This window comes from Microcaecilia unicolor, chromosome 3 (assembly GCF_901765095.1).
Source record: "Microcaecilia unicolor chromosome 3, aMicUni1.1, whole genome shotgun sequence".
Classification (NCBI taxonomy): domain Eukaryota; kingdom Metazoa; phylum Chordata; class Amphibia; order Gymnophiona; family Siphonopidae; genus Microcaecilia; species Microcaecilia unicolor.
Genome location: NC_044033.1, coordinates 322,502,497 through 322,514,557, shown reverse-complemented (window position 1 = coordinate 322,514,557; position 12,061 = coordinate 322,502,497). Strand labels below are relative to the sequence as shown.

The following is a 12,061-nucleotide window of genomic DNA, read 5'->3' as shown; positions in this document are numbered from 1 at the left end:
CCGTTAACTAACCCACCATTCCCAAGAAAGCAGAGTCCCAGTACAGGATCCACTCTGACCCAGAGTTAATGCGGCCCCAACTGCCCCATGACTCGGCGGTCGTGGATTCTGCTCTCAAGAGGGCACGGAGTTCGAGGGATACCGCCTCGGCGCCCCCGGGGCGGGAGTCTCGCACTCTGGACTCGTTTGGGAGGAAGGCCTACCAATCCTCCATGCTCGTGACCCGCATCCAGTCATACCTGCTCTATATGAGCATCCACATGCGGACTAATGTGGAACAACTGGCGGACCTGGTCGATAAGCTCCCGCCGGAGCAGTCCAGGCCTTATCAGGAGGTGGTCAGGCAGCTGAAGGCGTGCAGAAAGTTCCTGTCCAGGGGTATCTATGACACCTGTGACGTGGCATCTCGTGCTGCGGCCCAAGGTATAGTGATGCGCAGGCTCTCATGGCTGCGTGCCTCTGACCTGGACAACCGCACCCAGCAGAGACTGGCCGACGTCCCTTGCCGGGGGGATAACATTTTTGGTGAGAAGGTCGAGCAGCTGGTGGACCAACTGCATCAGCGGGAAACCGCCCTCGACAAGCTCTCCCACCGGGCGCCTTCAGCATCCACCTCAGCAGGTGGACGTTTTTCCCGGGCCCGGCAGGCTGCGCCCTATTCTTTTGCAAAGCGTAGGTACAACCAGCCGGCCCGAAGGCCTCGCCAGGCACAGGGACAGCCCCAGCGCGCTCGTTCTCGTCAACAGCGTGCGCCTAAGCAGCCCCCTGCGCCTCCACAGCAAAGCTGGGGACGGGCTTTTGACTGGATCCTCGGGAACATAGCCGCCCTCAAAGTGTCCATACGGACGATCTGCCGGTCGGGGGGAGGTTAAGTTTTTTTCACCAAAGGTGGCCTCTCCTAACCTCCGACCAGTGGGTTCTCCAAATAGTGCGGTGCGGATACGCCCTGAATTTGGCCTCCCTGCCTCCAAATTGTCCTCCGGGAGCTCAATCTTTCAGCTCCCATCACAAGCAGGTACTTGCAGAGGAACTCTCCGCCATTCTCAGCGCCAATGCGGTCGAGCCCGTACCACCCGGGCAGGAAGGGCAGGGATATTCTATTCCAGGTACTTCCTTGTGGAAAAGAAAACAGGGGGGATGCGTCCCATCCTAGACCTGAGAGGCCTGAACAAATTCCTGGTCAAAGAAAGTTCAGGATGCTTTCCTTGGGCACCCTTCTGCCAATGATTCAGAAAAACGACTGGCTATGTTCCCTGGATTTAAAGGACGCATATACTCACATACCGATACTGCCAACTCACAGACAGTATCTCAGATTCCGCCTGGGCGCACGGCACTTTCAGTATTGTGTGCTGCCCTTTGGCTCGCCTCTGCTCCACGAGTGTTTACCAAGTGCCTCGTGGTGGTAGCGGCCTACCTACGCAAGCTGGGAGTGCACGTGTTCCCATATCTCGACGATTGGCTGGTCAAGAACACCTCGGAAGCGGGAGCCCTCCGGTCTATGCAGTGCACTACTCGACTTCTGGAGCTGCTGGGGTTGTGATAAATTACCCAAAGTCCCATCTCCAGCCAACCCAGTCTCTGGAATTCATAGGAGCTCTGCTGAATGCCCAGACGGCTCATGCCTACCTTCCCGAAGCGAGGGCCACCAATCTCCTGGCCCTGGCTTCGCAGACCAGAGCGTCTCAGCAGGTCACAGCTCGGCAGATGTTGAGACTTCTGGGTCATATGGCCTCCACAGTTCATGTGACTCCATGGCTCGTCTTCACATGAGATCTGCTCAATGGACCCTAGCTTCCCAGTGGTTTCAAGCCACCGGGGATCTAGAAGATGTCATCCGCCTCTCCACCAGTTGCCGCACTTCACTGCTCTGGTGGACCATTCGGACCAATTTGACCCTGGGACGTCCATTCCAAATTCCGCAGCCCACGAAAGTGCTGACGACGGATGCATCTCGCCTGGGGTGGGGAGCTCATGTCGATGGGCTTCCACCCAGGGTCTGTGGTCCCTCCAGGAAAAGGATCTGCAGATCAACCTCCTGGAGCTCCGAGCGATCTGGAACGCACTGAAGGCTTTCAGAGATCGGCTGTCCTACCAAATTATCCAAATTCGGACAGACAATCAGATTGCAATGTATTACGTCAACAAGCAGGGGGCACCGGATCTCGCCCCCTGTGTCAGGAAGCTGTCGGGATGTGGCGTTGGGCGTGCCGGTTCGGCATGCTCCTCCAAGCCACGTACCTGGCAGGCGTAAACAACAGTCTGGCCGACAGACTGAGCAGAGTCATGCAACCGCACGATGTGGTCGCTCCATTCCAGAGGGTACGCAAGATCTTCCGAGAGTGGGGCACCCCCTCGGTGGATCTTTTCGCCTCTCAGACCAACCACAAGCTGCCTCTGTTCTGTTCCAGACTTCAGACACACGGCAGGCTAGCGTCAGATGCCTTTCTCCTTCATTGGGGGACCGGCCTCCTGTATGCTTATCCTCCCATACCTTTGGTGGGGAAGACCTTACTGAAGCTCAAGCAAGACCGCGGCACCATGATTCTGATAGCGCCCTTTTGGCCCCGTCAGATCTGGTTCCCTCTTCTTCTGGAGTTGTCCTCAGAAGAACCGTGGAGATTGGAGTGTTTTCCGACTCTCATTTCGCAGAACGACGGAGCGGTTGCTGCACCCCAACCTTCAATCCCTGGCTCTCACGGCCTGGATGTTTGAGGGCGTAGACTTCGCTGCGTTGGGTCTGTCTGAGGGTGTCTCCCGGGTCTTGCTTGCCTCTAGGAAGGATTCCACTAAACAGAGTTACTTTTTCAAGTGGAGGAGGTTGTCGTTTGGTGTGAGAGCAAGGCCCTAGAACCTCGTTCTTGCCCTGCACAGAACCTGCTTGAATACCTTCTGCACTTATCAGAGTCTGGGCTCAAGACCAACTCAGTAAGGAATCACCTTAGTGCGATTAGTGCTTACCATTATCGTGTGGAAGGTAAAGCCATCTCTGGAGAGCCTTTAGTCGTTCGATTCATGAGAGGCTTGCTTTTGTCAAAGCCCCCTATCAAGCCTCCTGCAGTGTCATGGGATCTCAACGTCGTCCTCACCCAGCTGATGAAACCTCCTTTTGAGCCACTGAATTCCTGCCATCTGAAAGTACTTGACCTGGAAGGTCATTTCTTGGTGGCAGTTACTTCAGCTCGTAGGGTCAGTGAGCTTCAAGCCCTGGTAGCTCATGCTCCGTATACCAAATTTCATCACAACAGAGTAGTGCTCCGCACCCACCCAAAGTTCCTGCCGAAGGTGGTGTCGGAGTTCCATCTTAGCCAGTCAATTGTCTTGCCAACATTCTTCCCCAGGCCGCATACCCGCCCTGCTGAACGTCAGTTGCACACATTGGACTGCAAGAGAGCATTGGCCTTTTACTTGGAGCGGACACAGCCCCACAGACAGTCCGCCCAATTGTTTGTTTCTTTCGACCCTAACAGGCTAGGGGTCGCTGTCGGGAAACGCACCATCTCCAATTGGCTAGCAGATTGCATTTCCTTCACTTACGCCCAGGCTGGGCTGGCTCTTGAGGGTCATGTCACGGCTCATAGTGTCAGAGCCATGGCAGCGTCAGTGGCCCACTTGAAGTCAGCCACTATTGAAGAGATTTGCAAGGCTGCGACGTGGTCATCTGTCCACACATTCACATCACATTACTGCCTCCAGCAGGATACCCGACGCGACAGTCGGTTTGGGCAGTCGGTGCTGCAGAATCTGTTTGGGGTGTAAATCCAACTCCACCCTCCAGGACCCGAATTTATTCTGGTCAGGCTGCACTCTCAGTTAGTTGTTCTTCGTTAGGTCAATTTCTGTTGTACCCTCGCCGTTGCGAGGTTCAATTGACCTGGGTTCTTGTTTTGAGTGAGCCTGAAAGCTAGGGATACCCCAGTCGTGAGAACAAGCAGCCTGCTTGTCCTCGGAGAAAGTGAATGATACATACCTGTAGCAGGTGTTCTCCGAGGACAGCAGGCTGATTGTTCTCACCTACCCTCCCTCCTCCCCTTTGGAGTTGTTTCATATTTTATTGCTTGTCATTCAACTGGCGGGAGCGGTCGCGCACGGGCGGGAAGACGGCCGCGCATGCGCGGTGGGCGTGCCCTGCGTGCCTACCGTCCCGCGAAGCCTTTTCCGGTTGGTGGGGGCTGCCGCGGACGTCACCCAGTCGTGAGAACAATCAGCCTGCTGTCCTCGGAGAACACCTGCTACAGGTATGTATCATTCACTTTGCGTGATCTTCGAGCGAGAGGTGGTTATCTAATGTCACGCCAAGGATTTTTAAGTTGTCAGATATGGGGATTGTGGTGCCGGAGATGTTAAGGTTGGTAGGGAGGGGTGCGGAGTGCTGGGAAGAGAGAATTAGGCATTGCGTTAATGTCTACACTGGGGGGGGGGGGGGGTTAGAAGAGAGGGTATCAACTGCCTCTCATATTTGGATGATATTACAATCTTCTCTCTATTTGATAAGAATAAAGATGATAATGTAATTAGTAAACATAGTTATTGTATTGGTGGAAAATTGGGTTGGCTGTATATATCTAAAATTGACTAAGGAAAATAAAATTTTAATTATATCCCCCCTTCCCCATATCGACAACTCCATCTAGCCCAGAATCCTGCTTCCAGCAGTGGTCAATCCAGGATACAAGTACCTGCATAAACCCAATTAGTAGTACCATTCCATGCTATCAGTCCAGGGCAAGTAGTTGCTTCCCCCATGTCCATCTCAATAACAGACTGTGGATGAGAGGGGGAGCCATTTTGGATCTGGTGCTTGGTGGCATGCAGGGCATAGTGCGAGAAGTGGCAGTGTTGGGTCCCCTGGGAAACAGGAAACAGAGATCATAACTGATCAAGTTTGAGCTACTATAAGGATCGGCTGCTAAGGTTAGGACACGAATGGGCTCATTTCAACAGAGAAAAAAAACATCCAAAAAGTGGCATGTCTGTATTTGGACGTTTTTCTCACAAAAACATCCAAATCAGTATTTTCGAAACATTTTGTTTAGACGTTTTTCTCTGAAGTACATCAGAACTGCGTCCAAATCTCAAGGGGGTGTACCAGGGGCGTGTTCAGGGCGGAACTTGGGCGTTCCTAAGACTTAGAGACGTTTTTCTGCTATTATGGAACAAAACCAAACTGTCCAGGACTAAAACTTAGACGTTTGAGCTAGACCTGTTTTTATAACGAATAAGGCACAAAAAGGTGCCCTAAATAACCATATGACCATGGTTAATCATATGGTTATTTAGGGCACCTTTTTGTGCCTTATTCGTTATAAAAACAGGTCTAGCTCAAAACGTCTAAGTTTTAGTCCTGGACAGTTTGGTTTTGTTCCATAATAGCAGAAAAACGTCTCTAAGTCTTAGCCGATCCTTATAGTAGCTCAAACTTGATCAGTTATGATCTCTGTTTCCTGTTTCCCAGGGGACCCAACACTGCCACTTCTCGCACTATGCCCTGCATGCCACCAAGCACCAGATCCAAAATGGCTCCCCCTCTCATCCACAGTCTGTTATTGAGATGGGGAATCAGGAATGACCTCACCTTATTCCCTCAGTGGTCACTACCCCCCTCCCAACCCTCAAAAATGTGATGAAAAACATTACTTACCAGCCTCTGTGCCACACTCAGATGTTATGCTCAGGTCCATCAGAATAGCATGCAGGTCCCTGGAGTAGTCTAGTAGTGGGTGCAGTGCACTGTAGACAGGTGGACCCAGGCTCATACCTTCCCCTACTGCATCATTTTGGCACCTTTGCCCTTCAAATACTGGCTTTTCACTGTGGCTCCTCTTTCTGCTGTATCAAGGTACAGTGGGGGAAATAAGTATTTGATCCCTTGCTGATTTGTAAGTTTGCCCACTGACAAAGACATGAGCAGCCCATAATTGAAGGGTAGGTTATTGGTAACAGTGAGAGATAGCACATCACAAATTAAATCCGGAAAAATCACATTTTGGAAAGTATATGAATTTATTTGCATTCTGCAGAGGGAAATAAGTATTTGATCCCTCTGGCAAACAAGACCTAATACTTGGTGGCAAAACCCTTGTTGGCAAGCACAGCGGTCAGACGTCTTCTGTAGTTGATGATGAGGTTTGCACACATGTCAGGAGGAATTTTGGTCCACTCCTCTTTGCAGATCATCTCTAAATCATTAAGAGTTCTGGGCTGTCGCTTGGCAACTCGCAGCTTCAGCTCCCTCCATAAGTTTTCAATGGGATTAAGGTCTGGTGACTGGCTAGGCCACTCCATGACCCTAATGTGCTTCTTCCTGAGCCACTCCTTTGTTGCCTTGGCTGTATGTTTTGGGTCATTGTCGTGCTGGAAGACCCAGCCACGACCCATTTTTAAGGCCCTGGCGGAGGGAAGGAGGTTGTCACTCAGAATTGTACGGTACATGGCCCCATCCATTCTCCCATTGATGCGGTGAGTAGTCCTGTGCCCTTAGCAGAGAAACACCCCCAAAACTAACATTTCCACCTCCATGCTTGACAGTGGGGACGGTGTTCTTTGGGTCATAGGCAGCATTTCCTCTTCCTCCAAACACGGCGAGTTGAGTTCATGCCAAAGAGCTCAATTTTTGTCTATCTGACCACAGCACCTTCTCCCAATCACTCTCGGCATCATCCAGGTGTTCACTGGCAAACTTCAGACGGGCCGTCACATGTGCCTTCCGGAGCAGGGGGACCTTGCGGGCACTGCAGGATTGCAATCCGTTATGTCGTAATGTGTTACCAATGGTGTTCGTGGTGACAGTGGTCCCAGCTGCCTTGAGATCATTGACAAGTTCCCCCCTTGTAGTTGTAGGCTGATTTCTAACCTTCCTCATGATCAAGGATACCCACGAGGTGAGATTTTGCGTGGAGCCCCAGATCTTTGTCGATTGACAGTCATTTGTACTTCTTCCATTTTCTTACTATGGCACCAACAGTTGTCTCCTTCTCGCCCAGCGTCTTACTGATGGTTTTGTAGCCCATTCCAGCCTTGTGCAGGTGTATGATCTTGTCCCTGACATCCTTAGACAGCTCCTTGCTCTTGGCCATTTTGTAGAGGTTAGAGTCTGACTGATTCACTGAGTCTGTGGACAGGTGTCTTTCATACAGGTGACCATTGCCGACAGCTGTCTGTCATGCAGGTAACGAGTTGATTTGGAGCATCTACCTGGTCTGTAGGGGCCAGATCTCTTACTGGTTGGTGGGGGATCAAATACTTATTTCCCTCTGCAGAATGCAAATAAATTCATATACTTTCCACAATGTGATTTTCCGGATTTAATTTGTGATGTGCTATCTCTCACTGTTACCAATAACCTACCCTTCAATTATGGGCTGCTCATGTCTTTGTCAGTGGGCAAACTTACAAAATCAGCAAGGGATCAAATACTTATTTCCCCCACTGTACATTCCTTTGCCTTGAGACACTGATGGTACTTTTTTCCTTTTTTAATTTTTGGCACATTGGTCTTTCTCTCTCTCATCAGTGTTGCTCCTACAGGCATGCATATCATTCTGGCACACCTTGTTTTTTTATACCTGGCTTTTCACTGTGGTTCCCGTTTAAAGCAGATTCCTTCGCCGTGTGACTCTGGTTGGTATTTCTTTTTTTTATTTTTTGGTCCATTCTTCCACTGTCATTGCTGTTGCTTTTCTCTCACTGATCGTTTGCCTTCCTGCCTCGGCCCCCCCTTTTCAGTCACATTGTTCTTTTCATTTCAGCCACACCAGTGTTTGTTCCCCACCATTTATACAGTTCTTCCACGTAGCGTCACTCTTCCGTGTGATTTTTTTTCCCCTTTTCTTACAGAATTCTGTAGTTTTTTTTATATAAAAAAACTGTTTACTCTCCTGACAGAGTAGTGACTGTATATGCATGGTCTTTTTGAAGAACCAAATAGAGTTTTCAGTCATTACCATCACTACTACTCATTTACCAAACAACAACAGGTTAGTTGTATTTCATCTCTCTCTCTCTTCCATGTTTGTAAATATAAAGCATTTTATTTTTCCTTTTTCCAAACTGATTATGCAAATTAGGCATCCTTTCATGTTGCACACATTTTATGCTACATTTTATTTTTTTTATTGGTGGTGGTCATATTTTTTATTTTAGTTACATTTGTACCCCGCGCTTTCCCACTCATGGCAGGCTCAATGCGGCAGGCAATGGATATGACTTGTTTTCATTTATCCCCAAATACTTTTGTTTGAAGAATAAAGTGGATTGGATGAACCAGATGCTTGCCTAGTTGTCCTTCATTCCCATTTCTGCATCCCCTGTTAAACTCCCCGTGAGATTTGTCATGTTCAGCTACCACTGGGTTTCCTTTTCTGGAGCATTAACAGGAAGAGGTAGTGATAAGAGCTGTCTTGCATATGACTTTTGTTTAGAGCCTTATAGCTGAATTTTAAGGCTTTTCTCTTATAATAAAGATGTTCTGTTTATTAATCAGAAAGTTATGGTTTTCCTTAACCTCTGTAAAACTACTCCACACTAAAGAGGAATGTTTCCTTTGTTGCTGAATTCTTTCTTGGGTTTCCACAAAAGCTCATAGATGTACTGGCAGAGAAAGGGCAGTGAATAGCACTTGACAAAATATTGCTGAGTTAGAGTTTGGACCTCTGTAGGTTTAGGTTCATAGAAGTCACAATATTTCTGTAGTCTAGTTAATTTCCAAGAGGAAATGGGAGGTGATATGGTTAGTGAACTTCACCCTAAGTGGTCTCGTTTTAAAGCCTGGGCTTGGTTCTGGAAGTTTGTCATTCCTTCCTGCTCCTTGGACCTAGTAGATTATAGACTGTGTACAAGTATTGCCAGAAGGGTTTTCCTCCTGCGAGAATTCAAACTCATCTTTGCTGACTTTGGAAAAGTCAGGGGAGGTGGGCTAGTGTAAGGACCAAGACAGGGCATAGGCCTCTTGTGGGTCTCCAGTCCTTTCTGATTTTGGATAGGTTTCTTTGGTTATGAAGGGTTCCCAGTAGGAGGCAGCAGTTCTGAGTGGGTTAGCGGATATTGATCTCTGCTTACTTCAGCAGGTGTTGCATGTAGCAGAAGGTTGGTACTTTTATTGATGGGGAGACAGAAGTCCTTGTAGTTAGGAGTCTGAGTTTGCCAAAATGCAGAACAGAGGCCTTGTCTCCAGTGTAGCCCTAATGCCCTTTGTCTTGGATTCAGGTATGTTAATGTCTATGGTGGCTTCCTCCTTCCTGATCTGTATAGAACTTGGGTATATCTCATGTGTGGACTGGTCTGGCATGGACAATAAGGAAGATAGAATTTAGATTTATCTGTTCATTCTCTTTCCTTGAGTCCTGCCAGACTTGAACAGGATCACAGTGAAGCCACGGCAGTTGGGTATTTGCAGGTTGACAAGTTCAGCAAGGTACAGCAGTTGCATTGTTGGCCCTTCTGGAATATTTGAGGGATTCTTACACTTTGGTTGCTGGTATTCTCTCGTCTTGAGGCTGTAGCCAAGTTATTTGGTCCTTGGTCACATCGAACTTGGTATTTGTGAGTGTTTTAAGAGCTCAGACAAAGCAATGTCTTATTTTTGGATGAGGCTGTGGCTTGAGTTCTACCTTTGGCATAAATATATTGAGCAACAGTAGGCAGCACCATCTTCCAATAAGAGGAAATTAAATTGGCACTGAGCTTTTTTCTCTGTTTGCATGCAGGGAGTATAACAAAACTGGTGTGGCTGGACTCTAGGAATTGGAATTAACAGGTAAGTCTAAATTACATCATGTGTTAGACCTTACATGGGGATTATTTTTCTGAAATGGTTAATAGACAGCAGAATACAGTGGGCCACTGGAGCCTGACCCAGCTAGCTTTTTCCACCCCCCTTCACAAATCAACAACTAAGGAGCTTGGGGAAGTGAAGTGGAACTTAGAGGTTAATTGATTTGCCCCAACCAAAAAGGTGTTCTGCTGCCCCTGACTTGGCTTATATTTGTGTGAATTGTCTGTCCATGTTTCTTTTCTCTGGAATTGTCAATAAAGTAGCTGTTTGATCATAAAGACTTGTAAACCATTCAGAGTCCCGCATTGTTATTTGACTAATTTCTGACTGACCATGCCTCTTGCTGTCTAACTTTGTTTCCCCCTCTTTCTGGTATGCTGACATAGTGGTGTGAAGCTGCTTGTGCCTGGATCGCATGAGTAGATCCTGAGATGATTATGCTGGGGACCACCTGTGGAGAAACTGTCTTTTTTGCATTGATTCCTTGTAGTGTAGAGCACGTGGGCTGAATAGTTGTACTGATCCATCTCACTTTTAGATTAATTTTGCTTGATTGCTTTGAAGACTGCAGTGTGGTGTTTTCCTCATTTCTTCCCTTTTTTCTTCTACGTTTTCTCATTCATCCCAAATTTATTGACTTTCAAGGTGGAACACTTTGTTTCTATATCTCTGACTGATGCTGCAGAAAGTGTCAGTCAGTCACCTCCTTCATCTCCTTCTGTGAACCAGGTAAACAAACAAAATTTGTGTAAGAGAGCCTACCATACTAGACAGCCTTTGTAACCATATACTTTGCACCCACCAAGTTACTTGTTTCCCATTGACTGAGACAGTGGTTAACTATTTTATCATGTCAGACAGGCACGATATAGTGATATAGTTGGGGAAATTATTAGTACTGGCAATTGCCTGTAGGGGATAAATGCCTTCCTTTGGTTACGTCCTCCCGATTGTAGTTCTTATCTCTCTGTAGTAAGATCTACTTTTATTCTGATTCTGTAACTTTTATCATGGTTTCTGTGGTTTTGAGCCATATCAGCAGATACTAAATGGTGGTTACTCTTTAGATAAAAGAATTTACTTCTGTTAGTAAGGCAAGGTTGTTGTTTTTTTTTTTTGCAATAGAAACTTTGAAATTGTAGTGCAACTGGTGCCTTTAAAATGTGAGGATTCATTTAAGAAAAGGATTTTGGTATAATCACTAATTACAATGTTTTTAATAATTAAACATTGCCTAAGTGGGGTGTCTGTGTCAGGACTCTGTTAATATGTCTATATTATGTTCTCTGATGCACAGAAACATGTTATATGTAAAGAGCTAGGTAAATATTTTAAAACACTTCGTAAGGCATGGAATCCTAGAAGCTTATAAAATGAAAACTAACTAGAAAATGGTGGTACAGGGGCAGCGGTGGATTGTGCTAGATTGTTCATTAATATAATATATTTATATGTACACCATTGTGTAAATAACATTTTTATCTGACATTTCGGACAAAGGTTTAGTCATGAGTCAGAGCAATCTTAGATTTTAAAAAGTACAGAACTGTGGCCTTACCATTCTTCATCTACACATTATTACTTATTTCATGATATGTTAATGTAACTTACATCTCATCTCTTGTTCTTAAGTGCCATTTGCTCACAAATTTGTTTTTCTCTATGAAAAATACAGGCCAACAGTGCCAATGACCCATGGTTAAGCTGGAATGCAGGTAGACCAGGAAATGCGGACAGCTCCGATAACTGGGGAACCAAACCAGACAATGCGTTTGGGCAGAGAAACAGCACAGCAAACCAGTGGGATGCAGCATTTGGCCATCCACAAGCCTATCAAGGCCCTGGTAAGAAATAGGGTGGTTCTTTTATCGATTACTGATGATTCCATTATTAGGCTTTGCAATACTTTAAATAGGGCTACTCAAATGGCAGACTTCTGAGCCTTCCCACATGGACCACTCAGGTGTCTTTTGGCCCCGACACCATGGCAGGGGTGGACTGACACTCTCTCTCAACCCTCTCCTCCAGCCAGGTCCAGTGTTCCCCCTGTATCAAACCCCTCCATTCTATCTACCTTAAAGTGTTTTATTGTCCAGGTAACTGGCAGTGGCAGCAATTCACACAGGTCATCTGCCACCGACCCTACTCTTGCCCTAACTTCTTGCATCCGCAAGGGTGGGATGCAACAGAGAATAGGCTTTTGGACCTGGACAAAGAACTGCTTTAAGGTAGGTGGGGAGGTTCAAATACAGGGTGAATGTTGGAACTGGGGACAAAGTGAGAGATGGA

At 47.2% G+C, this 12,061-nt stretch overlaps 1 protein-coding gene across 1 annotated transcript in view; it reads left to right on the top strand.

Moving 5' to 3' along the window:
• The window catches only part of SNX9 (sorting nexin 9), a 378,115-nt gene that overhangs the window by 158,759 nt on the left and 207,295 nt on the right, over positions 1–12,061 (top strand). The window contains 2 exon segments of the mRNA XM_030198382.1: positions 10,418–10,501; positions 11,448–11,616. Of these exon segments, the coding sequence (XP_030054242.1) occupies positions 10,418–10,501; positions 11,448–11,616 (253 nt within the window).